We start from the raw sequence: 24,935 nt of genomic DNA, 5'->3' as shown, positions 1-24,935 counted from the left end.
CAGCCCGTGTCTGAGAGCAGAGCTTCCCTGGGGGAAGCAATAGGCCTGCAGCAGGGATGCTCATTCTTCCTTCCCTTGCTCGAGTAATCCCTGCTGTCCTGTAATCACACAATCATTATGCCATTAATATGTCGTATTCACGGAAATCCACATAAACAAGGCGCTAACAGTTGCCGGAAAATTTTATTCCTTCCCATTAATGACCTGCTATCCCCCCACAGCAACACTCCCTGATTTTTTCCCCTCTTTTTTTGTTTTCTTTGTTTGTTTCTGAGCTGTGATTTAAGTAGCAGAAGAGGAGGCACGCCTTTGCATCGCCTTTCGGTCTTTGCTGTAGTGTTGCAGTGAATACCTCGCTCTGGGGTTGCTTTTTGAGCTGTTACTTGGTTTTGGGGTGTTTTCAACAGGCTGGGAAAGGAGGGGGCTCTCTCCAAGCTGCGCTTTCCGTGGGGAGCATCCCTGCCACGTGGTGGGATGCAGTTGGAGATCTCTGCAATGGGTAAGAAAATGCAAAAGGCAGGGTTTTTAGCAGAGGCATTGCAAAATGTGGCACAGAGGAGAGGGTGAGCTGCTCAGCACTTGTGTCCCAAGCTACCTGTTTGGCTTTGATATCTTTTTCCACTATTTCCCATGGACTCGTTCAGTCTGAAACTCTTTAAGCTTTGACTGTGTTTCCTATAATTAATACTAGCTATTAAACTGCAGTGCTGAAAGAGAAATTACCTAATTTGAAGGAAAAAAAATGAAAATTTATTACCAGTACACGAGAGAAAATGAATATGAAGCTTAGGGAGAGGAGCCATGTGGAAGACAGAAAGGCAAGTGGAGTATTGACTCGATCCTTCTCTAGTGCAAGGTAATTGGGCTTCTAAAGTGAGTTTGATCATAATAAATTAAATCTAGATTTTTGCACATCATTTAAATAACTCCCAGGATAGGACTCTGCTGTGAGGAAGAGATGATAATCCATGGCAAAAATATTACAATGAAGACCTCATCCAGCGACCCAAAAGTGATGTGCTACCCCTGGCTGGGTGAAGGGATTTTCTCCTTCCATTTCAACTTGCTTTCCCCCTCCCTGAGTGGGTGCTGAGGACCAGGTGAGTCTTCTGCCTGTGGGTCCTCCGCTACAAAGGATGCTGCCTCGATTTTGGTCATGGTGCACGTGGGTATTTTCTGGCTGAGAAGGTGGGCTATCTATATAAAAGTATATATCTCCAACAGCCTCAAGTGCTATGTGACCACTTTTAATTCCACTTCTCGTATCAAGTTTGATTTAAAAACCAACCAGCCAAAAAACAACTTCTGGTTTTCTTCCCAGTGTTAACATTTAGGGGCTGAAACTCTGTGGCAGTTGTTTTAACAGAGCCATTCCCCCTTCCCTGGGGGTCATCATCTTTATCATCATCTTTATAACCCTGAGGGCTTTGGTGGTCCTGAAATGCAATAGGCTTACTCTTTGCTTATCTTTTACTGTGGCAGCAAGTCATGTTTTGCAGGATGCCTTAGAAAGAACATAAATAATATTTATCACCCAGTCTCCATCAGTCCTCCTGAAAGCCTGCAGACAAGTTCCGTGTGTTCCTTTGCTTGTAAACCTGCTGGACTGCGGTGACCCGATTATTTTAATAACTCTCTTCAAGTCTTTGATAATTTTCTCCCTGTCCAACTGGTGGTTCAAGGGTTTCTTGGTGTCTTCCTTGCACTGGGGTAAATTCTGGAATAACTCCTGATAAAGCTGCTGGGTAATGCAGTAGGAGAAAAACAACGCTGTACCTGGAAACCCTTGCAGCCCTGGCTGTCAGCTTTTTGGGGACAGTGTCCCTGTGAAACAGGGTGCTGTTGGGTACCCCATGCTCCTGAGCTTGGTCCTGCAGTGGAGGCTAGTGGATGCTCCTTCCTCCCCATCCTATTAACACAGCGAACATGCTGTCAGATGCAAGTAAAATCAATTACAGGATAAAAATCACCTGTTTCAAAAGCTTCATTTTGTGCTATTAGCTGGCAAAATCATCTTTGAGATGGTGTTAACTGAAAAAAAAAAAAGAAAGAAAGAAAAAAGAAAAGATCAATTATTGGATAAGACCACAAATTCCTTAGGGGCTGAGACATCTGTAAATGTTTGAATTTTGCCATGTTACGCGTTGGGATCAAAGAGCCTGTGCTGCTGTGATGATGTGATCTCATTAGCTCTGCGTTGCGCTCACCAGCTGCGTGATACTGAGGGGTGCTCAGCCCCTGATAGCTGCTGGAGTGGGTGAGCTGTGATGGAGGGCAGCTCCATCCCTCGTGCTTGGCACCCTGAGAGGGGGCTGCATGGCAAGGTCCTTCTATTTTTCTGTATTTCCTGAGACCGTGCTGCTTGATAGTAGGATCCCCCAGAGATGGGAGTTTGGTTTGGAATTAATTTTGAACTCAAATGACCAGATTCTCTTTAAAATGCTGCTTCGAGGCTGTAAGGGGGGGGAGGGAAAAAGACAAGACCTCATTAGGCTCCTTGTTAGCATCATCTTCCAAAGCGGGGCTGCCCAACTTCTTGAGCGGGGCTGGGTGATGCCAAGGGGCCAGGCGGTGCCCCCTGCTCCTTCCTGTCTCTAATGGGGCTGACTTTGTGCGCACAGGGCTCAGAGGCGGACTGGGACGACCTGTGGGATCAGTTTGAAGAGCGGAGATACCTGAGCGCTCGGAAATGGAAGGGCGGCGAGGACCCGTACCGGCTCCATGCCTTTAACCAGCGGGAGAGCGAGAGGATGCCCAGTGACCGTGCCATCCGTGACACCCGCCACCACAGGTTCTGCCCTCCCTTCCTGGGGACAGCAGCTGGCCGGGCGTTTTGGGGGGACCACTGTTCTGGGGAGGGGTTATAGCAGGAGCACTGGTCAGGGCCATGGCAAGGTGAAGGAACACACTCGCTTTCAGTTTCAGATTGGTAGTATCATGCTTGGGTTCAGCTCACCAGCAACTGTGCAAATTCAAGGCAAATTCTTGCTGGTTACACTGCAAGTCATGATTTTTAAATGAAGGCAAAATGATTTTTTTGTAGTTGCTTTTTTTTTTTTTTTAAATTTGTGTGCATCAGGTAGAAGCAGGAGCTTTAAGAGAAATATTGAATAACAGAGGATTCACGGAGAAATCAGGTGAGGCAGTATCATTCAATCTTTATTTTCCTCATCTCCCTCAAGAAACTTCAATATGTGGGTGGATAGTGCTATACCTCTTCCCTGGTTTGGGGATGCTGGAGTGGGAAAACTAGGCTATTTGGCCATGCCCAGGTTGTACTTGGCTTTCATTCTGCTTGTATTTTGGGGATCAAATCTTTCACTTTAGTTGACTTATTGTCAAGTGTGGTGGTCCTGAACTTATACGTTAAAATCATTACTTCCTGTATAAAGGAATTATTCTAGGATCATAGGGAGAGAAAAAAAATTACTTTTTTTTTTCTTCCAGAAAAGCAGAAATAGGTTTGTGTGATGTGTAGCAGCAGTAATGGGCGTCATCATCATGATGGACACAGTCTTCACTGGTGCTGGGAATTCTTCTACTGTGAAGGAGGCACTGAAATGGTGCAAGGGGATAAAACAGCAAAATAGGTGCTGACCAGTTGAAGAGAGAGGAATCTATGAGAGGCATAAGGGACTACTGCAGAGTGAATTGGAGAGGAAGAAAAGAACTTGCTAGGTTACTTCTTTTAGCAGCTCTAGCACCATCAGGATCAAAAATATGCTTTGGCACTCAAAAAGGACCCAGAAGGATGGATACTGGGAGAACTGCAGCAAGATTTGGTTGCACAGTTTTCCTCCTTGTCCTCTGGGGACATTATATAGCTTGTGCAAACCCTCCTGAGGAGCCGTGTGTCTCAGCCTCAGGACCTTGCTGCCTGGGCAGTGTGTCTCAGAGAGCCAGCACCAGGAATGTGACCTGACTCTGAATTTGCATTGTTCCAGATCCAATGCAGCACTTGGGCTGAAATGCTGAAACAACGCCAGCTCTTCAGCCCTGTAGCAATCAGTGGTGCTCTTTTTGTTGTTGCTGTTGTATAATTAATTTTTCTAGCCCCTTTTCATAGCAAGGACCAGATGCTCCTTTCTCCAGAGTGGGGCTGACAGCCCTTATGGATGCCTGTTGGAGCTGTTCAGAGCGTGAGCGTACTATTCCTGGAGAGAATTAATGCTGGGGCTATTAACCATCTGCCCTACTAAACGAGAAGGGGGGCTCAGCTGCCACTTCGCTGCACCCCCACTGCTGTGACTGCCACCTTGTTCCCGGGCAAGCAAAAAGAAAAGTTCTCATTAAGGATGAAACAAGGGCATAGCATGTAGGAGGGGCTGGTGCTAATAGCATTTGCTTCCAATTTCCTTAACCCACTAATTGGATTCTGATATACTGAATACGTCTGAACAATGCTGAAGATGATGCGCTGTTAGCCAAGCAGCGGAGCAGCCATCGTGCAAAGGGGGCTGCTGGATGCTTGGTAAAGGTGGTGCTGGAGAGGCTGGGAGAGGAATGGGGGAGGGAGGAAGGGACCTGTCATGCTGGACAGAGGGGAGAGGAAGGCACAGGATCTGAGAAGTCCCACATGGAAAAAAATCTTTGTTCATGGTGCAGGTACTCGAGGAGTACTGACACCTCACAGCCCTCGTGTCCAGGACATGGAAGCGATGCTCCTCCAGCTTCCCTGTGTGGTGTTGCACCAGGATGGTTGCAGGAGATTTCCTTGAGTTTTGATTTTAATTTGCCAATCCAGCCAAACATCAAGAATTGCCAACAAGAGCTGAATGTACAAAACCTGGCCGTGTCTGAGCAGCAAGCTCTTTGCCAGAAGGTCATGGAGAAGGCAAACCCCACCGTGGGGTGGGGTGTGGTACCGGCAGCCAGTTGCATAGCAATGTTTGCTGGATTTATTTTGTTTTCAAATTGTAGCCAGTGGAATGATTTCAGACAGAGAGGAGTCAGTGCTCAAGGGAATTGAAGCTGAAGAAAACATAGCAGCTCTTGCCTGCCCCTGACTTGCACTCAGTTTGTGGGTGATTTCAGCTGAGGAAACACTGTGGCTTCTGGGGGCTGCGTTTTATGGCCAGAGCATTGTTCCTGCTGACCTGTCTGCACTTCCCCTCCTTTTAGTGCGTAAATGATGTCAGCCAGCCTCAGGCATCCCCTACTGCCTGATTTTCTCTGTTCACCTTGCTTTTTCCTCCACGGTTCTGATACAAGTTTTATAGTGCTGTCTCAAGAGCTGGCAGAGCACGGTGCTCAGGGATGGAGCCCTGTCAAATCCTGACATTAGACGATAATCCTCCGAATTTTTGCACCTCCCTCCCTGAGTCCCAACTGTGTTACGAGAGGCTGTAGCTTCCCAGTCGGGCTTGACTTTTACAGCTACTGGAGGCTGCATTTGTCTGCGTATGTGCATTTCTGAGAGAGAAAAGCAGTTGCTGAAGCCAAGTTGCAGAGGAACAGTTCTGCAGTTCCTGGCAGAGGAACTGACAGGTTTGAAAATCAGGTGTTGCATCATCTGCTGACACCGAGAGCATTCTGGCAGGCATAAACTCGATCACATGAACTTGTGCCCCCCTCTAAAAATCTCTTCCCTTGCAGTCTCTCCTATTCCCGTTGCTGGCAACAACATGCTGTAGGACCTTCCCCTTGTTTCCTCTCTCATGCGTTGCCAGTTGGAGGGCACCCCTCAGGTGGGAGAGCACCCAGGGCTGGGGGCTCTGCTTGTTGAGACTTCAGGGAGGGATGTGGCCAGGTGATACCTGTGATGTTCCCTCAGCTTGACTGCCACAGCGGGCAGAGAGCGTCTAAAGCCAGGACACTTGTGATTTCATTAAGAAATAAGATTTATCATGTTAGGATGAGACACTGTATGTGTGAGGCCTGTTGCTGGATGGCTTGCCAGCAGATATGCTGAGGCTGAATTAGTTGGGCAAGATTAGACCTGAGGTTGCTTTGCCTTTGGTCTTGATTTCCTTCTTATTCCTAACTACAGGCAGGAGCACAACGGGACATTGCAGGTGAGCAGTTACACAAATGAATAGCAGAAAATACATTTGGGCTGAAAGCATCTCCATTAGGATGCTGTGATTACTTTTCTTCTGGACACCAGACCCCAAGAGGTTAGTGCTTGACAGTGTATTTTTCCATCACCTCCTTAGGCTGAGATCTCCAGGGATAAAAGCATGAGAAAAATTCATCAAATGGAGCTGTGATCAAAGGCAAGAGCTGGTTTGCAAGGAGCCTGGTCCCATTGCTGGTTGACACTGCTCAGTGAAGCTGTGCTTCTGCCAGGTGATGTGGAGCGATGAGTCTTTGTATAAGGAACTGGCATGTGTTTCAAGCTTAAACTGGAGGAGCCCAAAGTGGCCAAGGTTTTGTTTCTGCCATCGATCAGCTGGCTGTTATGGCCCAAGCAGCTGAAAGTCATTAAGAGAGACAGATTTGGGCTCCCCATAGGCTGTCACCAAGCACTGATAAACCATTTGATAATCAGCTGTAGCATCTTAAGTAAGATGGGATCATCATGGGATGCCAGGATTTATTTTTCTTTTTAGGGAACTGTCATTATTATCTCTTCTAATCATAGCTATCCTGTTTTAAAGTACTTCTGGGAATTCAGACCTTGGCTATAGTCTGATTACAAAGACAGTCAGCTTCGCTAGCTGGGATAAATTGTTCGTTGCTACTAAAAGACCCAGTATTGAGCTCCTCATCTTAAAACCTACTGCCTACAGTTTTCTGATAGAGTTTATACCTGCTGTCACTTGAAGATGGGACCTGTACATTACTAGAGAACTGAGGCTTTTGAATTGACTGAAAGGTGGAGCCGAAAGGTAAATTTAGAGGGTGCAAACTGAGAAGATCCCATCTGTCCACATGTTTAAAGGTGAGGCAGTTTGAGCATGGGTGTGCGCTGTGTGCTCCAGACACAGCACACTACTTATTTTATATCTCTAGTTCCTGCTGGACAGCTGTTCTGGCACAGCTGTGATGGCCAGTTTGCTCCCCATTGCTCCCGGACCAACACTGGCTTTTGTGAGCCTTTTGGGTAAACCTGACTAACCTATGATCGTAAGTGGACCCAGAGCTTTTGTCTCAGAGACAAAATTTCCCTGTATCCACTGTTGATGCTGCCTGAAAGAGGAGGGAAAAGATTCATTGGATCATTCTAGCACTGCAAAGAGCTAAATTTCAGATTCTCCTGTTTCTGCTGGAGTTGGCCTGGAGGTGCTCTACGAAGGGGAAGTAGTTTGTAAGCAGCATCCCTGAATGACATCCAGGGCTTAAATGCCTTTGAGACAGTTGTTATCTAGGTGAGCCTCACTGGCATCATGGCGAGAATATCCTCTTTCACACTGGTGTCAAAGAGATCAAAACTTGCTCTTGAGCTCCCAGGCTTCTTGAAAATGCTTTGGTATGGCAAAATTACTCAGCATCAAGCCTTGACTAACATGCTTAGAAATACCTGGAGTTTAAAGACCTAGCTTTTGCTGCTGTCTCATCCAGATGTGGAGGCTTGGTAAGAAGTTGGTGAAGTGGCAAGTCTCTTTGGGGACCCACGGGCTGTAAGTTGGGCTGGAAACACACAGTCCTGGCCAACAATTGGTGTGTCCAAGCCCCCATCCTGGGAATGGCTGTGGCCTTCCCAGCATGTGACAGCATCCGTGATGTTTCCTGCCCTGTGTCTTTTTGTCTGGTGGCCTGTGGAGGTGGAGGAGCAGGCCAGCTAGACTTGATGGTTTCTGAGATGGGCTGGTGGCTTCAGGGGACAGAACTCCATGAATTCCATGATCCTTTTCAAGCATCTTTTTCTACTCATTATCTTCTTTTGAAGACTTTGGTTTTTTTTGTTTTGTTTTTCATTTAGTGATGGAGGAGAATATGCTATGAGAATGGACTATATAAAATGTGAGATAGCAAGCTTGAGCACTGAGAAGTTGCAATTCCTCTGAGATAGCTGTCTGAATCTAGGGTGAGAATTGTTCCTGGTCAATGCTGCTGGCCAGACCATCATCCCAATGTCGTCTTGTCCCAAAGACTCTGTTCTTTCCTTCATGGGATGGGGTTTCTTCCAGGATCTCAGCTGCTGTGAGCTGCCACGTTTTTATGTCTTGAGAGATTGCCCAGAGAGAGGCAGGCTGAGGGGCTTTAAGTGGAAATGGTACTGGGAGGAGATGCTGGTACAGGGGCATTAGAGGCTGGTGTGTTTGTTCGGGAGCAGGGCTATTTGTGAATTGATCACAGATGTCATGGGGAAATGGCAAATGGTGATGCTTATTCTGCCGTTGTGTATTTGCAGTCCTATCCTTCTCCCTTGTTTTCTTTTCATGAGTGAAAAGGATGAGGGTGGGAAGGAGTTCAGGAGTGAGCTAGGTTGTATGAGGATCTCATGGAAATACATAGGTAAAGATTTTGAATGCATGAGGATGTCAGTTCAGTGGATGTTACTCTTTTTTTTCTTTTTTTTTTTTTTTTTCTGGAAGGAAAGCTAGTTATATCTGAAAGTGCAGGAAAGAACTGTGCTGTGAGAGTGAGTTATGGCACCTGTCTGTGCAGCAAGGAGAAAGCCCTCTTGAGCTCTGTTCTTGGCTAAAAGGTGTCTTCAGGTCATGGGGGCTCAGCAGAGCCCATCAAACCTCGGTGTCCTGCAGACCCTCAGCTCACAGAGCCTGAATCCTGGCAGAGGGGTGATTCAGAACTGATGCAGCAAACACCAGGGGTATGGCAGGAGGTTTCTTACCTCCTGCACCTTATGTTCATCCAGGTTGTCCCTTGCACCAGCCCTGCAGTGTTTCACTGGGTAGGGAGAATATCTGCGTGGGACAGGCATTCTCCTGAGAAGAGTCCAGGAGGGCACTTTAATTTATTTGAAGTAATACTTCACTTGACAAAAATTGCTGATTAAAAAAAGGTGAAAACAGCTGTTGTCCCTTCCCCAAATGACAGATTTTCTTCCCCCAAGTTATTTTGATTTTATTTCTCCATGAGACAGCTTTGATTTCACTTTGGAAGTTCTGCATCCTCCCCCACCACTGTTGCACTTTGCCAAGAAAAATGCATGCACAGAGCAGTTCTATTTTGATCTAAAATAATCCTTGCCTTGTCTTTTTCCTGTTTTTTCATTTACGCAAGAAAGGGGTAAAAAAAAAAAAAAAAAAGTCTGCATCCCAACTCAGTTGTTAGCAGTCTTGTGGGGAGATATTGGATGTTGTGCAGTGATGAGCCCCTGATGAGGACTGCAGTGCAAGCAGAGTTTTCCCCCTATTAATGTTCTGCTGCAAGTTATCATTAAAAAGCAATTGCTGTTTAGAAGTGTTGTCAGCCCAAATTTGGAGTGGTGGCCATCTATCCACCAGTGCCACGTGTCTCTTCAGCCTCTTCTCTTTCACTTTGGCTCTCAGGAAACAGAAGAGCCAGGAGTGCCAAGGCTAATTATTTCTCCAAGCATGAGATATGAGAAAATATTAACCTTTTTCACCAACAGAGCCCAGTTAATTAGCTCCACTTCTGTGACACGTTAACCCAGAGATAAAAGTTCATCCCCAGGAATCTGCCTGCCGTGCAGTGATCTTTGTGGGTCATGATGCGAGGAGGAAGGTGGGTGGCAGGAAGATGAAGACAGCTGAGGATTTAATAAAAGACCGTGACCTGCCAGTCACCGTGCCTTGAATTTCTGCATTTCAAGGTGAGCAGCATCTGGGCACGGGTGCTGCTGCTTTTTGCTCAAGATGCTGAGGCTTGACAGGGAGGCAGCATGGGGGCTGGTGGAATCATTCAGCTCACCTTGCCTGGGTCATGCCTGTGTTGGCAGTGCCAAAGTGGTGGGGGCTGAATTTGGGGACTATACTGATGGACAGAGCTTGGCAGGGTTGATTGAATAACCATATTTTGGTTCTTTTTTTCTTTAATAAAAAATAAAAACAGGAGTTAGCAATTCCAGGATAAACCAAAAGCAAAGCTCTTAGTGAATCTACAAGTAAAAATACAGGAAAGTATAAGGCCTAAGTGATCAGTTTTTCTCATCCTGCAAAGGAAAAGCTTTCATTTAGATCTTGAATGTTTTTTGACACTCTTAGTCATCTAAAAATGACAGACTGTATTTAAAAGTGATTTCAAATATCAAAGTATGTGCTGAACTTCTAGGGAACAAATGACGTAGTGGAGCAGAAGCACTGCTGTGAGATCACCGGCATCTGTAGGAGCCTTTGGCAGGAAAGCATTGCACAGCTGGAGTGGCTGCTGCGCCAGAGAAGGGGAGGATTGGGGGCTTTTTTAGGGCAGGAGGTGGTGGTGGGGGGGGTGGTTCTCTCAGTTCATGGGGAGCAGTTGTGGCCTCTGGTGAGTCCCAGCTGATGGGTTTCAAAACACACACATTTTCTCGAGGTGTCCCAGGTGTGCTGATGGCTAACCATCCGTGGAGGTGCCCAGTCTCCTCTTTGACCTCCAGGTACCTTCTTCCTTGTGATGCACAGAGAGGATCATATATTCTTAAAGGGGAGAGAAAGCAGGCTGTAAACCACACCAGGGCTCACTGGTGATTTCAGAAGATGGGTATTGCTTCATCACCAAGTGCTTTGGTGCTCTCAGGTGCCATTGATCACTCTCTGCTAGAGCATCCTTTGGCCTTTGGCCACCAAAAAGTATTGACTGCTTGTCTTACAGCTATTATGTGCCATTGATTACTTTGATAACTTCCTGTAAGTAATTTACAGAACCATGGAATGGCTGAGGTTGGTAGGGACTTCTGAAGGTCACGCAGTCCAACCTGTCTGCCGAGCAGGATCACCCAGAGCACATTGTGCAGGATGATATCCCGGTGGGTCTTGGATATCTCCAGAGAAGGAGACTCCACAGCCTCTCTGGGCAACCTGTGCCAGTGCTCTGTCACCTTCACAGCATGGAAGTGCCCACTCATATTGAGCTGGAACCTCCTGTGCCTCAGTTTGTGCCCCTTGCCTCCCGTCCTGTCACAGGGCACAACTGAAAAGAGACCGGCTCCATCCTCTTGACACCCTCCCTTCAGATATTTGTACACATTGATGAGGTCTCCCCTGAGTCTTCTCTTTTCCAGGCTAAACAGGCCCCATATTCTCAGTCTGTCCTCATACGACAGGTGCTTCAGTCCCAAAATCATCTTCGTAGCCCTCCTCTGGACTTGTTCCAGTAGCCCCATGTCCCTCTTGTACTGGAGAGCCCAGAACCGGACACAATACTCCAGGTGTGGCCTCTCCAGAGCTGAGGAGAGAGGAGGGCACAGCCTGCTGGGGTATCAGCCACTGCTCCCAGCTTTGTGTTCGCAGCAAACTTGCTGAGGGTGCACTCTGCTCCATCGTACAGGTCACTGATGAGTAAATTGAACACCACTGGACCCAGTACTGACCCCTGGGGGACACTGCTAGCTTCAGGCCTCCAACTAGACTGCACCACTGAGCACAACCGTCCGAGTCCTGCCACCCAGCCCATTCTCAATGCACCTCACTGCCCACTCATCTAGGCCGTGCTCCCTGAGCTTGCCTGTGAGGATGTTACGGGAGATGGTGTCAAAAGTCTTGCTGAAGTCAAGGCAGACAACATCCACTGCTTGCCCCTCATCTAACCAGCCAGTTACCCCATCACAGGAAGCTCTGCAGGAACCTGCACACTGAAGTGTTTCTGAGCTATCACTGCATTGAGGTGGGTTTGGACTTCTCCAGATCTGACTAAGGAGGTGTGTTGAGAATGGAGACCTTTTCTGGTTTGGTTTGCTGTGTGGTGCCAGGAAGCTGTGGTTGGAAAGTGTTCTCCCTAAGGAATCTTTACATCAATGAAGATAGTCTTAAATGTAACTTGAGGTTATCCTGGCTTGTAAAGTTCTTTAGTAAATTTAGAAAATTTAGAAAAAAGATTGCTGTCTTTCCAGGAAGGTGCCAGGTAACAGATCTTGCTTTTGTTTTCAACAGGTGAAATCCTTTGATGTCCCAGTAGACTGACATCAGAAATTTGGTCACTGTTTAAGATTCTACTGAAAATGAAGTTATTTATTTATTTATTTATTTATTTATTCTGGTTTTATTTTTTCACATATATTAGTTCCTTTTTTTCTTTTTGTCTCAATTCTGAGAAAGGAAGGGTGGTATCCTAGTTTCAGCTGGTATAGAATTATTTTTTTCCTAGTTGATATAGTGCCCTGTTTTGGATTTAGGATGAGAATAATGTTGATAACACAGCTATATTTTAGCTGTTGCTGAGCAGTGCTTACGCTAAATCAAGGACTTTTCAGCTTCTCATGCTGCCTTGCCAGTGAGGAGGCTGGGGGTGTCCAAGAAGCTGGGAGGGGACAGGAGCAGGACAGCTGATCCAAACTGGCCAAAGGGATATTCCACCCCTTATGGTGTCATGCTGAACAATACAACTGGGGGGTGTTGGCTGGGAGGGGGAAGTGTGCCATTGCTTGGAGAGTGGCTGGCCATTAGTCAGCATATGGAGAGCAATAATTGTGTTGTGCAACACTTGCTTTGTTTACTCTTTTTGTTGTTACTGTGGTGTTGTTTTTTTTGTGTGTTTATTTTTCTTTCTTTTTTTCAATATTCTCCCCCATCCCACGGCACTGGGAGGGGGTGCGCACGAAGGGCTATGTGTGGTTTAGCTGCCTGCCAGGTTAAACCACGACAGGCAGGAGGGAGTCAAGAACCAAGACAGACCTGAAATCATTGTGGAGGGCCCTACAAGTCTGAATTATTCATGAGCTGCTTTGAAAATCAAGACCTATGGTCTGGTTTTCTGGTTTAACTTGGTTTCAAATGCAGCCATGCTATTCTCTCCTTCCATTGCAGTAGTTGCTAAGTAGCTTTTTTCCCCTCCCTTTTTCCCCAAATACAAAAATCCAGGTAATTTCTTATATATTATAAATGCATCATCTTGTCAGTCTGGCGTTTCACAGGCAAGCAGTACATCATGTGCACAGAAAGCTACTTTTTTTTTCCTTATTGCCTTTCCCCCTTTCTTCAAATTTAGCTTTTTGATGATTTTTTTTTTTTTTTAGTTACCTATCTCGCAGGAAAAAGAGAGAAAGGAGAGGAAGGGAAGGAAAAAAAGGAAAGGGAAGAGAGGCAGCAAATGAGAGGAAATACTAATTGTGCACCACCTAAATATAGCAGTGTTTGAATATCCAGAAGCTATGGAGAAAAATCTCCTTATGGGTCAACCTGCCATTGATTTGACTCCAGTTCCCATGGGCAGTGCCTGCCCTGGTGGCAGTCTGAGTGCTGGTCATGCAGGCAGAACCCTTTTGACTGCCTGAACCCTTCTGGAGGCATGCACCAGGCTGCCGAGCCCTCTTTTTCCCGTGCGGATACAAGTTGGGAACTTTGATGTTAATATTAACTCTCCCTTGAGGTTGCTTTGAGATCTGTGTAATTAATTTAGTTTACTTTTTCTGTGACCTAAAAGGAACTTGTATGTGTTTACCTTTTTTCCACCAATTTCTTCTCTGCTCCTGGCACAGCGTCTGAGTCCGTACTGCTCAGCTCATGGGTGTTGCGCTGCTGTGACTATTGCACACATCTCTCAGGTGGCATGGCAAGCTTGGAGAGGTGACCAGTGTCCAGGAAAGTCACCTGGAAGCTAAAGTGCTCATAGGTTTGTCCTTCAGCAGTGGTGTGAACACATCCCATTTCAGATGGGGGCATAATAGCATGGTCTCTGACCAGGAGCACAAGGATTAAAACAACATAAGAAAAACGTCTTCAAAATGAGGTCTTTGAATGTCTGTGACGTGCTGAGGAGTCCTCAGCTCTAGCACTGCCAAAGATTGGGAATTTGAATGGGAAATCTGAATGGGAAATAACCTTCAAACAGAAAAGTGAAACTTACCGTTAAGTGAAAGCTTGACTTCTTGGCTTTTAGGAGGAAATACTGACTGTCTCTCCAGCTGGGCACTGTCTCTGGGGTGGTTGGAGTGGGAGCCTTCATCCCCCAGCCTCATGGGTGCCAGCTGCTCTGAGCTGGTGCTAATAATATATATTTTATTTTTCTGTGTATTTTTAGAAACAACCTGAAAAAAATATATCCTTCAAGCTTTCTTTCATTGGTTTCCTGAAAATGTTGTGGGTGTTCTGCTTTTTTTTTTTTTTGGTTGTTGTTGGCAATTGGGTGACCTATGAAATACCATAAGCAGCACAAAACATTTATCTAGTGACAGCCTGAGGTGGCACAGGCAGCTCGTAGCAGGTTTATCTTCATTATTACAGCAATTTTAGGGCTGCATACTGCAATTTTCACTTGCAGTGAGGTATTAAATTGAAATTACCCCAGATGTAATTGTCACACAAAATAATTCTGGACATGCTGGATTTAATGCTTTTCCAAGCTGTGGTTTTTATTACCTAAGCGAGAGCCAAAAACCACTCGAAGTCAACAACTTAAACTGAAATTTGCCTTCTCAGGAGCCAGGATGTGTAGCTGCTGTTAAATTGTGGGTTGGGGGGAAGGGGGCCAACTGGAGGAAATACCAAGTCTAGGTGTTGATGGGGGTTTGGTTGGGTCTAAGTAGCAGTGCTTGCTGCACTACTGCACTCAGTAGTGGCAGCTCAGCCATCCATCCCGTCGTTGGGAAGTTACAAGCCTTATTAAACAGAAGTTAGAAGTGGGTTGTAGAGCTTTGGATGGGTTTGTATAGCAAGTTTCAGTGTTGCCTGCACGCATGTTGTCTAATTAGGATAATGTAATGTGTACAAATCTGGAGTTTTAAAGACAAGTTATTGTAACCTACAAGGAGCCTTCATTGCATGCAATATCTGCAGCACTCCCCCGGGTGGCTGATACATCATGCATACACCGTGGCATTATTAGCTGCTTAACTCTCATAGTAACATATCAATGACTTAGTATTTTCCACCTTCCTTCATTCTTTCCCTGAAATACCTTCTGTTACTAGCTACACAGACTCCCACCACCCAGTGCTGTGTTGGAAGTGGGTGGAAAAACCCAGCCTGGAACAGCTGGCAGATAATTGTCTACAAGTAGTGCAGGGAGAGCAATTGTCCTAGTCTTGTCACCGCAGCTCTGCAAAGCACGGGAGAGTTGAGCCTGTGTGCAGCAAGCCACATGCTGCGTGTGGTGGCAGCAGTTTGGGTCTCATGAGGTTGGGTTGGCAAAATTCAGCTGAAGTGTGCTACTGACAACAGCTGATTTAGGGTGAGCTTGCAGATATTTTGTCTCACCCAAGATGTCTTTTTTATTATTATTTTTGGAATTATATAACCTGTTGAACAAGCACAACTGCAGTGATGGAGACCTAATTTGGCTGGGTGTGGGGCACACTCCTGCCAGTGGTACGTCATCTTAAGGCTGACAGTGACCTAGGAAGACAAGCCAAAACCTCCAGGTTGGAAAGCTTCAGTTGTCAAGTTTTGACAGCTCTTGGACCAGTCTGCATGTGTGTCTAGGAATGCTGGAAATTAAAGCTGCAAACTTGCATTCAGGAAAGAAAAAAGAAAAGATTTTGGAGGTCTCTGTTTTTTTTTTTTTTTTTTTTTTTTTTTCTAAGTTGTTATCTCTGTGCTGTTTGTAGTTTCACAATTCTGTACTTGGCATAAATCAAATATGACAATAAACTATTATGAGCATTTATTTCTGTCCTGATGGAGTGCATATCTACAAAATGTCTGGTTCAATTTGAGGACAAAAACTTATCATGATAACCCAATACTTTTGATACAACACCAGTCCCTGTGAAGCTCACGAAACCACTGAGATAGGGTCTGGTTGCAGCTGAACTTCTGCAAGAAAGCCTCATCTTTTGCACAAAGGATGTGTTCCCACTGCCTGTGAGTGTTGGAGCCTGATGGCCCCCCAAGAGCATGCCAGATGGGAAGCAATGGTTAGAGAAGGGTTGCAAGCTGAGTGGCTCCTTTCTCATTCCTTCCTAATAATGACTTTTTTTTTCTGCTTTAAACCTCAGTGACTTGCTTTACGCAAGTCTGGACTCCTTCAAAAGAGATTCATGCAGATGCAGAATTATTATTTTTAAAATGTTATTAATGGCTTGTGTTAATGCTTGTGTTAACCTCTGCTCCCACCTTGAATTTCAGCACCTGAATGTCCTTCTCCTCTTTCTCTCCCCAGGTGTTTGACCCTGCGCTATCATCAGGATCTGCCGCCAACCAGCATCATCATCACCTTCCACAATGAGGCCAGGTCTACCCTGCTGAGGACCATTCGGAGGTGAGCTCCCTGTCTGTTGGAGCATATTGGTAAATGCTTTTAGAAAGGGTGAGCAGACTTGAGGTTTTTGTGAATAAAGTCAGAATGTGTTTGCACTCACTGCAGTAAAGTGACTGGACCAACCAGCTATGATCTGAAACAATTACCAGGAGAAATTAGAGTGCAATCTGGTCTCTGAGAAGCAGGTTTTACGGTGAGATGCTCAGGAAGCAAGTAGCTGTGCTCTCTTTGCAGGGTCTAGCAGTGGGCACTCTTGGGGTAAAGGCAAGAGATTACACACAGCCTGGGGTAACAGCTTTTAAATTCAGCCGAGTCCCCGTGCTCGGCTCTGTGTTGTCCCCGGTGTCTAGAGAGGTCTGTCATTTTGCAGATGTCTGCTCTGGTATTGCTGCTTGAGCTTCTCCAGTGACATATCAAATGCCAGAAAGGCTTGCTAATTGAGAAGCCGTAATGGAGCGCATGCAGATGAGATTTTCAGTGATAGTTTCTTTGCTCTTCTGGCTTTGGAGTGCTTTGGGCATGTGGCCATTCTTTCATTTGTCAGTGTGTTCTTGTCTGGTTTTGCTGTAGTGGATAGAATAAAGACTTCACTTTCACCACACATTTTTAAAATCAGCATTTAATCCTGCTGTATGCTTTGATGAGAGTTCTCTTGTGGGAAGATTTAATGAAGTTTACCATACCTTTGGGAGGTTTCAAAGAGACCTGTTTGAGACCTGTCTCCAGGTCTTGGCTGCTGGCTTCCTGTATTGAAAGCTGATGTGTGCTCTGCTGTCTGCCAGTAATAAATGTTTTGCAGGTGTGTTTCGTGCACATGTAGTGAAGGCTTTGCTAGCAGCAAGTCAGGCCATAGAATCCAAGCTTCCATAGATGCCCAGGGGCAGCTCTTCTTTCCCCTTGGGGAGGAAAGTTAGCTGGGTTCAATGCAAAAGCAGTCCAGCCTGCAGGACAGTTGTCAGTTAAACAATGACATTCCCAGGGAGCCCCTGCCATCATCTGCACTGGTCAGACTGGGTTGCCTAGGCAAGGGGGAGGCTTCAGCTGTGCCCTGTTTGCCATCACATCCTCAATCAATGCTCCTCCAGAGACAGCATCCTTCCTCAGGTGAGCACACCCAGTGCCACAAGCGAGTTAGACAGTCCTGAAATTGAATTCCTGCTTTGCTTTATGGTTCCCTGCCCAATCCCATCTCATTCACTTCACGCTTAATTATCTATCACTGCTTTCTCTGTCCTAGGGTATGCGGATTTTGGGTGGGAATAACACTGACACTTTGTGCTGTGTACCAGCTCCTTCACACTGGACCTTCTCTTTTACCTTTATGGTGCCCTGCATGGGGTTGTCATCTTCCAAAAATCACTGTAACAAGGGTGGTGAGGCAAAGCTAAGAACAGTCCTCTAGAGCATTTATAATGTGTGAAGCACAGACAGACTTTAGTCATGTCTCTCCCTATATCTTGGCACCTGACTGTTCTGACAGATATGGTCAGGAGTGATGCTGCCACATGGAAGATGTTAGACCTTATTCCTGGATCCCCCTGCCTCTCCCATGGCTGCCATCCTACACTCCCCTGATCTAGCCTCTAGGGTATGATCCTACTTCTTCTGGTTCCCATGGTTTGGATGGGATCTCCCAGGAGCAGGGTTTGATGTTTTCCTCCTGGTTGCAGCACTCAGAGGTCTGCTTTGACCCCACCAACCCTAGAGCCACCAGCCCTTGGTGGCAAGTCTTGCTGGTGATGTGGCTCTTGCCCTGCTCCTCTCTGGCCATGGTTGTACTTGCAGTGCCATCTCCCTGTCTGTTTGAACCCGGTTGGGAGTTCATCTGCCTCTTCAGCCTCTGTGCATTAAGTTGCTGTGCCTTCTGACTGATCTGCCAGAAGCAAATGCTTTGTTTAATGAGGTCTTCCAGATAACTCCATCCCACGGTGGCTGTAATAACACGGATCATTGTCCATTGGCCAGTAAAAACAGTGTCCTCCTGACGCTATTTTGTGCCTTTTGGAGCAGCTCATGACCAGGTATCTCAAAACACTCTGAGCACAGCAGCAATTAAAGAGGCCCTCACCTACCCCTGTCTCATCGGTACGTCTCCATGGGCAGAGCGTGGTGCATTCGTAGTATAACCCGGGCAGGAGGTGGATGGGCTGAGAAACAGAGAGGCGGTTTGTCTGTGGCCAGTAGAAGAATTTTGGGTTACAAATCTGATTTCCTCAGCAAGTTACATTTTCCAACCTTGCTGCAGAATGAATACTGTCTATTAACCTTAGTTGCAGGAGCAAGAAATGGTGCAAAGGGAGATTGCTGGGCTTGTCTAAACCAAAGGGAGACGGGGCACCAGTCCTGCTAAGGGAGCACTTCTCACGGGACCATGTGTAAAGAGAAACTGAGCAGAAGGGATGTTGCTGTTCCAGGCTTGAGAGCCTGAAAGCTCACCGTGTGCTTAGATGGAGCTGCAGGCTCTGCAGTTGTCCTTGGCTCTTGGTAAGCGTGCAAGTGCTCTGCCTCATGAGGCAGGGACACTGGTATGTGGCCTCTGAGGCAACCCTCACACAAGTCACACTGCAAACATCTGCAGCATTTTGTTGATGAGTAGCGTGTGTCATTCAAACTACTGAGAAAAACTAGCGGGCTGTGTGGAATAATGAATGAAATTTCCTTTTCTCCTTCTCTCTCTTTCCCCCTTGTATCTTTCCACAGTCCTGTTGTTCCCCTCTGAGGGAAATGCTGAGCCTCCAGCACACTGACCTCCCACTGAGTGGCAGTGGAAGAACTGAACCCCATCAGCTGCAAACATTGCCGAGAAATGTGGTGGCACCCCTCCACAGGTTACAGTCCCATTTCCTCTGCTGAGCAAATCTATTTCTTCATCTATTTATTGCTCCGATTTGCAACTGGAGGCCACAGAGCAGGAATAGGGAGGCTTAATTATTTCCCTTATACTGGTAAACCAGTGCACATACTTTGGCAAAAGTCCTTATGCGAGGACTGTGAGCACTGCATCAAATATTCGGATCCTTAATTAGCAGGTAGAATACCACACCTCTCATTTTCCCAGCACTTGAAAGAAAAAGGAATGATGTCCTGTGCCACCAGCACCTTGCTCCTTATCCACGTGCAGCCGCCTTGCCTCTATCCTGGCCCTCCTGAGACAAGGAGATAACAAAGCCACGCACCTCCTGGCAACATGTTGGCATTGTGTAGGGCCTGTGTCATAGCTGAAACGAGTCTGATTAAAGGAGCAAAAACAAGCCAGGTGTTGCTCAGAAACTCTATAATTAGCACTTTGGGCTGACTTTTTTTTTTTTTTTTGCTTAAGCCTTGGACTTTTTTATTTTGCTAATCATCTCTCATGGTTACTAAGTATACAGCCCCATAAGCACTTTTACCTTTTGATGTTAACGTAAGAGAACTCTTGAATTTCAAAAAGCACGGTGGGTATTTGAACGAATGAAATGCAAAAGCCACAGTGTAATCAAAGCTCATTATGATTATTCTTGGTGTGATGTCTCACTTTCTACATAATTAGGCATTCTGGGTTGTTGAAGCAGTTGATTTTGGTGAGCATTTTTAATTCTTGCTCTCATTCTGATCCTGATAATTGGGACCCTTGGCCCCTGCAATCCTCTATTATACTCCCAAAGGATTCATCTCTCTCTTTCTCTCCTTCTCTCTCTTTCTGTCCCCCTCTCCTTTTTTCTTTCTTAACCTCCCCCTTCGCACTCTCTTGAGCTCTCTCCCCTTTGTGCTCTTGCTTCTTTGCACTCCTAATTTTTCCCCTAACAAATCTCAGTACATTGCAATGGAGAGAATTAATGGGTTCCTGAGGATCAATGCCCACAAGTCACTTCTGCAATGCAACTAGTATTCCAGGTGATGACTGAAAAATGCTGACCTTCTGTCAGAGAGTGTCAGAAATGCTGTAAACATGCTGAAAACATTTTCTGCATTTTAGGGGTTGTAGAATCACAGAATGGCTTAGGTTGGAAGGGATCTTGAAGATTCAGTTCCAACCCTCTGCCATGGGCAGGGACACCTTCCACTAGAGCAGGCTGCCCAGGGCCTCGTCCAACCTGGCCTTGAACAACTCCAGGGATGGGGCATCTACAACCTGTCTGGGCAACCTTTCCAGTTCATCATCACCCTTTGAGGGGATAATTTCCTCCTAAAATCTGCTGTCAAGGACCTGGGTGCACTTGATGGGTAATTTAGAAGGATGGGGAAATCTGATGTGTATCTCAAGGGGATTTGATTTGGGGTGAGAATAGCCCGTGAACTGAATTTTATGGTGGCAATTCCTGTATCGGTATACCTATACAGTGCTGTATGCCATCACTGCTATATCAGTGGTCTTACAGTAAAAGTCATCCAAACTAATGAAGAAGGAAACTTTATGAAACCAAGCAAAATGCAGCAGTGATAGGACTGGACAAATAAAGCAGTGACGAAACCAGAGCTGGCTTCAGCATGCAACAATCCAATACCACACACTATCTCTCCTGCCCTGAAGGACTGTTACGACAGAGCATGATGAAAATGTGTTGGAATAGGAGGTGGATATCATCTTGGTTTCATCTGAGATAGGGTTAATTTTCTTGATAGTGGCTGATATGGTGCTGTGTTTTGGATTTAGGAGAAAAATAATGTTGGTAACTCACTGATGTTTTAGTTCTTGCTGAGCTAAGCCAAGGACTTGTCAGCTTCTCACAATGCCCTGCCAGTGAGGAGGCTGGGGGTGCATGAGAAGCTGTGAGGGGACAGCACCAGGACAGCTGAGCCAAGCCCTGAGGGTTCTGCTTCAAGAAGTCAGCCTTGACCCTCTGGTGGGGCAGGATTATCCATATCTACATGTGGTTCTGCTGACCTCTGTGCTGTGTGAAAGAGGGAAAGAACAGGTCCAGCTGCTTCAATAATACAGAGGACCACATTGGTGTTGTAATTAAGAGGAGACTGTAGCTTTCAGCCACGTTTCCCGGTGGCTGTACCCCTGGGGGGAGCTGTGGACCACGTCATCCAGCCTCTTTATTTTATCAAATAGGCAGGCTACAACCTGCTCTTATCCTCTCTGCAGCCCTGGAAGCACAATCAGCTCACTGATAAAAACAGTCGTCCTGCCACAGCTGTGAGCTTTGTAATGATGGGTTTTAGCTGAGTAATTATCTCTGTGTTGGCCCCGCTGGCAGCGGACACCATGTCATTAGCCCCAGGAGAGGTGGAAGGGTGATGGAAAGGAAACTTTGTGCACCGTACAGATTGCCGAAGCCTCTTCCTCCAGGCTTTATGGGCTGCTCTGCTTTTGCTCACAAACGTGGTAAGGGTGAATCTCGCCTCTTTCCCGAGAATATCAGGTGCTCAGCTCTTGGGTCGGGCTGCAGAGAGCTGATACCTGGCCACTGCTGGATATGGGGTGGGGGGACTGGTTTCTTGGTCTTCTCTCGTGGAAATACAAGTCTGGTTGTGCTTTTGCAGCGATTGGTTCCCAGGCTTTTCTAACCCTGTTTGCTGGGTTGTTGAGTTGGTCAAGCACTGTCACAGATTTTCTCTTTGTTCTTTAGTGTGCTGAACCGCACCCCAGTGCACCTCGTCCATGAAATCATACTGGTGGATGACTTCAGTGATGATCGTAAGTGATCCTTTCTGTGTTAACCAGAAGCACTCATTGGTTTCCACAAATGTAAACAGGAGTGGAATAGGAATTCCTGCATCAGTTGCCAATTTCTGAAATGCATCATCTACAGCACTGTATGTGACACAGCCCACATCCTCCTGCCACTTTCTCCTGGTTGATAGGATGACTCAAGTGAAATCAATAGGTCCAATCTTCAGCAGAAGTCCATAGCTGAAGCCCTGAGGGCTCTCAGGGAATGTCCCTGGTTGTCCCCAGCTAAAGATCTTACCTGGCACAATGAACTAGTAGAAGACACGGGTGCAGAGAGTAAGTGCTCAAAAATTGTCTTAGGCATAAAAAGAATAAAAAACTACACCTAGACCGAGTGGTCCATGGCACTCATGTTTCAAGGAGCTGCAAAATGTAGATATTTACTAGGAAATGTGAAAAACAAGCCAGATTTTTTTTTATTTTTTATTTTTTTTTTTTAAGGAAAAAAGTATATGTACACCTTGCTCTTGGATATTGTAAATAGGCACCGCCTTGGAGGATGTTAGGGACAGATTTCACAGCATGTCTCTCTGGCATTGCTGCCTGCATTGGGAGTCACCAAAACCAGGAAAGGGAGTTGCAGTGATTGCAGTGAGCTTCAGAGCCACTCCAGTGCACTGGAGGCCAGGCGAGGCAAGTCTGGGAACTCTTGGCTGCTCAAAATCAGCAGTTCTCAGCTGTCTTACATCTGGCCCCTTCTTCTTTCTTGTGATAGTCTGAGCCTCCTGGAATATATTCTGCATACATTTACATAAAATACATACATTTGCATAATATGGTGTAAACATATGGTCAGCTTTTCCCTGCAACGCACTCCAAGCAATTGGTGCTTTTATCTCAGTCCCAGTGGTGTCTCTTCTCACATCTGTCAGCCCCTTAGAGTATCCTGAGTTGGAGGGGACCCACAAGGATCATCGAGCCCAACTTTTTGACCTTTTATTCAGTGGGATGCAGTTGTTCTGCACACAGATGGCACAAGCTCACAGGTTCCTGCTATTCCCAGCAACTTTCCATCATGTATATGTAGCAAACTTCTGCCACCTTTACTCCTCTGGTGCACACAGATAACCTCAGCTCCACATATAAGTTGTGGGGAAATACTGAATGATGATGTGTCTATAAGCAAAGATTGCTGAACCAGGATGAATATGTTCAGAGGAGCATGTGCAGGCAGGGACTGAAAGGGGGGATCGGGTCAGAGGAGCATGCACTTAAGGCTGCAGAGGTGGCAGGATAGGCATATGGAGGAAAAGGGGCTGTGCTGGATGTACTTGCCAATGCATCCAGCACCAATGAATCCAGCTCAGCTTGTGCTCTGTCCTCCTCCTGCTTGCTGAGGGAAAGTCAGGCTAGGAGCGTTGATGCAGGTCACCTCAGGAGCCTCCTGCCCCACCACAGGCTTATGATGCTCTGCAGTTACCCCAAATTGTCATTTGCATTAATGTGCAAAAGAACAGAACTCTTCAGCACTGACTTTATAGTGCAATTCAACTATCCCTGGTGTAAATGCCCTGGGTTTACACCACTTTTGTGATAACTGCTGCTCTGTCTGTCCTGATAAGCTGAGGGCTAAGACCACCGTGCACCACCTAACCGGTCACCCCACAGCAGGGTCTCCTCCCCACTGCAAATTTTTCCCTGGACTACTTCTGTGTCTGCCTGAGTGCTGCTAGGTGACATGGATTTCCTCTGTGCTTCCAAAGCTGACGACTGCCGCTTGTTGGCGAAGCTGCCCAAGGTGAAATGCCTGCGGAACAGACAGCGTGAAGGTAAGAGCCAGGTGCCCTGGGCCCATATGGGTGGTGGGGAACATGGATTTTGGGAGGTGTGAGAGTGATGGAGTGGGTGGCAGGGAGGGGGCCAGTGGTTCCTGTGGGTGGAGTGCACCGATAAATAAAGCACTGGTAAAGTACAGATAAAGGGGGACGTGATAGAGGGCTGGGAACTTAAATGGATTCTACCCTCTCTCCCCCAAAAAGTTGGGTCTATTAATACAGCCAAGGCAGCTCAGCTGTAGTTTATAAGCCGTAAAATTAGAATGGGCAAAACAAAGCCTTAGGTTTTCTTTTTAAATATGTTTGCTCTAATGAAAGAAATGAGAATTGCTCTTGCTGCTACTCAATTTTTTTTTTAATGCAATTAATTATATTTTAAAGATTAAGACGGGCTTTATATATATATATATATATATATATATATATATATATATACACACACACCCTTTTGGGCTACTGCTTGCAAACTTTTAAGACATTTTGCCATTCAGCCCTATAGTCTGAATGGGTATTTTCAAGTCCTGCTTTGCAGTATTAGGCAAACAAAACCAGAAAAAGTTTTCCCATACTGAAAAACAAAGTCATGCATCAGGGCGTGTGTTGGGCTGGGGAGACAGCACTTTAGGAAATTTTGATATGAAAGTCAGTGACCTCCTTCTGCATGATGGCTCTCCTTCTGCATGGCGTGCTTCTTGCCACCCTTATATCTCTTTGTATTTGCTGCTATCTTGCATTACATCTGTTTCTTCTTCATTCTTCTTCCCTTGAGCATCCTGTGTATCCTCCTGTGTGTCCAGTGGACTGCCTCCTTACATTGCAGTTCACTTGAGAATTGGATGCAGGCCGGAGTGATGGAAAGCCAGTTGACTCTTGTATAAATCGATGGTTTCCCACAGAACATCTTTAGGAGCAGTGATCTTGCTGAAGTCCATGGGACAATAATCAATTTCCTATGACCTCAGTCTTTGTTCATTTTTCTCTCTCCAACTCCTGTAGCAGTCCCTCCCCAGCTCCTAAGAACCCTATATTTACCTCCAGGGCCCTGATGAGCCAAGCAGGCTCTTAGCACCTGGAGACCCGACCGCCTTTGCTTGGTAGAAAATATGTTCCTGTTGAGCTGCAGGTCAGCAGTTCCCAAGCTGGCAGGCCAAGAAAGGTGTAACTCTGGCCCCAAATGCTTCCAACCTCAACTCTCTGCTAAGAGCTGTTGGGATTCCATTCGGAGACTGGGAACACTGGAAGCTGTGGTCTTAGTGAGGAACTGGCTTCACCCCATGCAAGTGTATGTGGTGATGGACAGG

At 46.2% G+C, this 24,935-nt stretch overlaps 1 protein-coding gene across 5 annotated transcripts in view; it reads left to right on the top strand.

The window, feature by feature from the left end:
• Positions 1–24,935, top strand: part of GALNT14 (polypeptide N-acetylgalactosaminyltransferase 14) — a 78,389-nt gene that overhangs the window by 33,489 nt on the left and 19,965 nt on the right. For all 5 annotated transcript variants that reach the window (XM_084512557.1, XM_084512556.1, XM_084512558.1 and 2 more), the window contains 4 exons: positions 2,622–2,791; positions 16,102–16,200; positions 21,756–21,823; positions 23,563–23,628. In XM_084512557.1, the coding sequence (XP_084368683.1) occupies positions 2,622–2,791; positions 16,102–16,200; positions 21,756–21,823; positions 23,563–23,628 (403 nt within the window). The remainder of the gene's footprint in view (positions 1–2,621; positions 2,792–16,101; positions 16,201–21,755; positions 21,824–23,562; positions 23,629–24,935) is intronic.

The sequence above is a fragment of the Aythya ferina genome, assembly GCF_964211825.1.
Source record: "Aythya ferina genome assembly, chromosome: 3".
NCBI classification, from domain to species: domain Eukaryota; kingdom Metazoa; phylum Chordata; class Aves; order Anseriformes; family Anatidae; genus Aythya; species Aythya ferina.
Note: the sequence above shows the minus strand (reverse complement) of the source record. Positions and strands in the feature narration are given on the sequence as shown.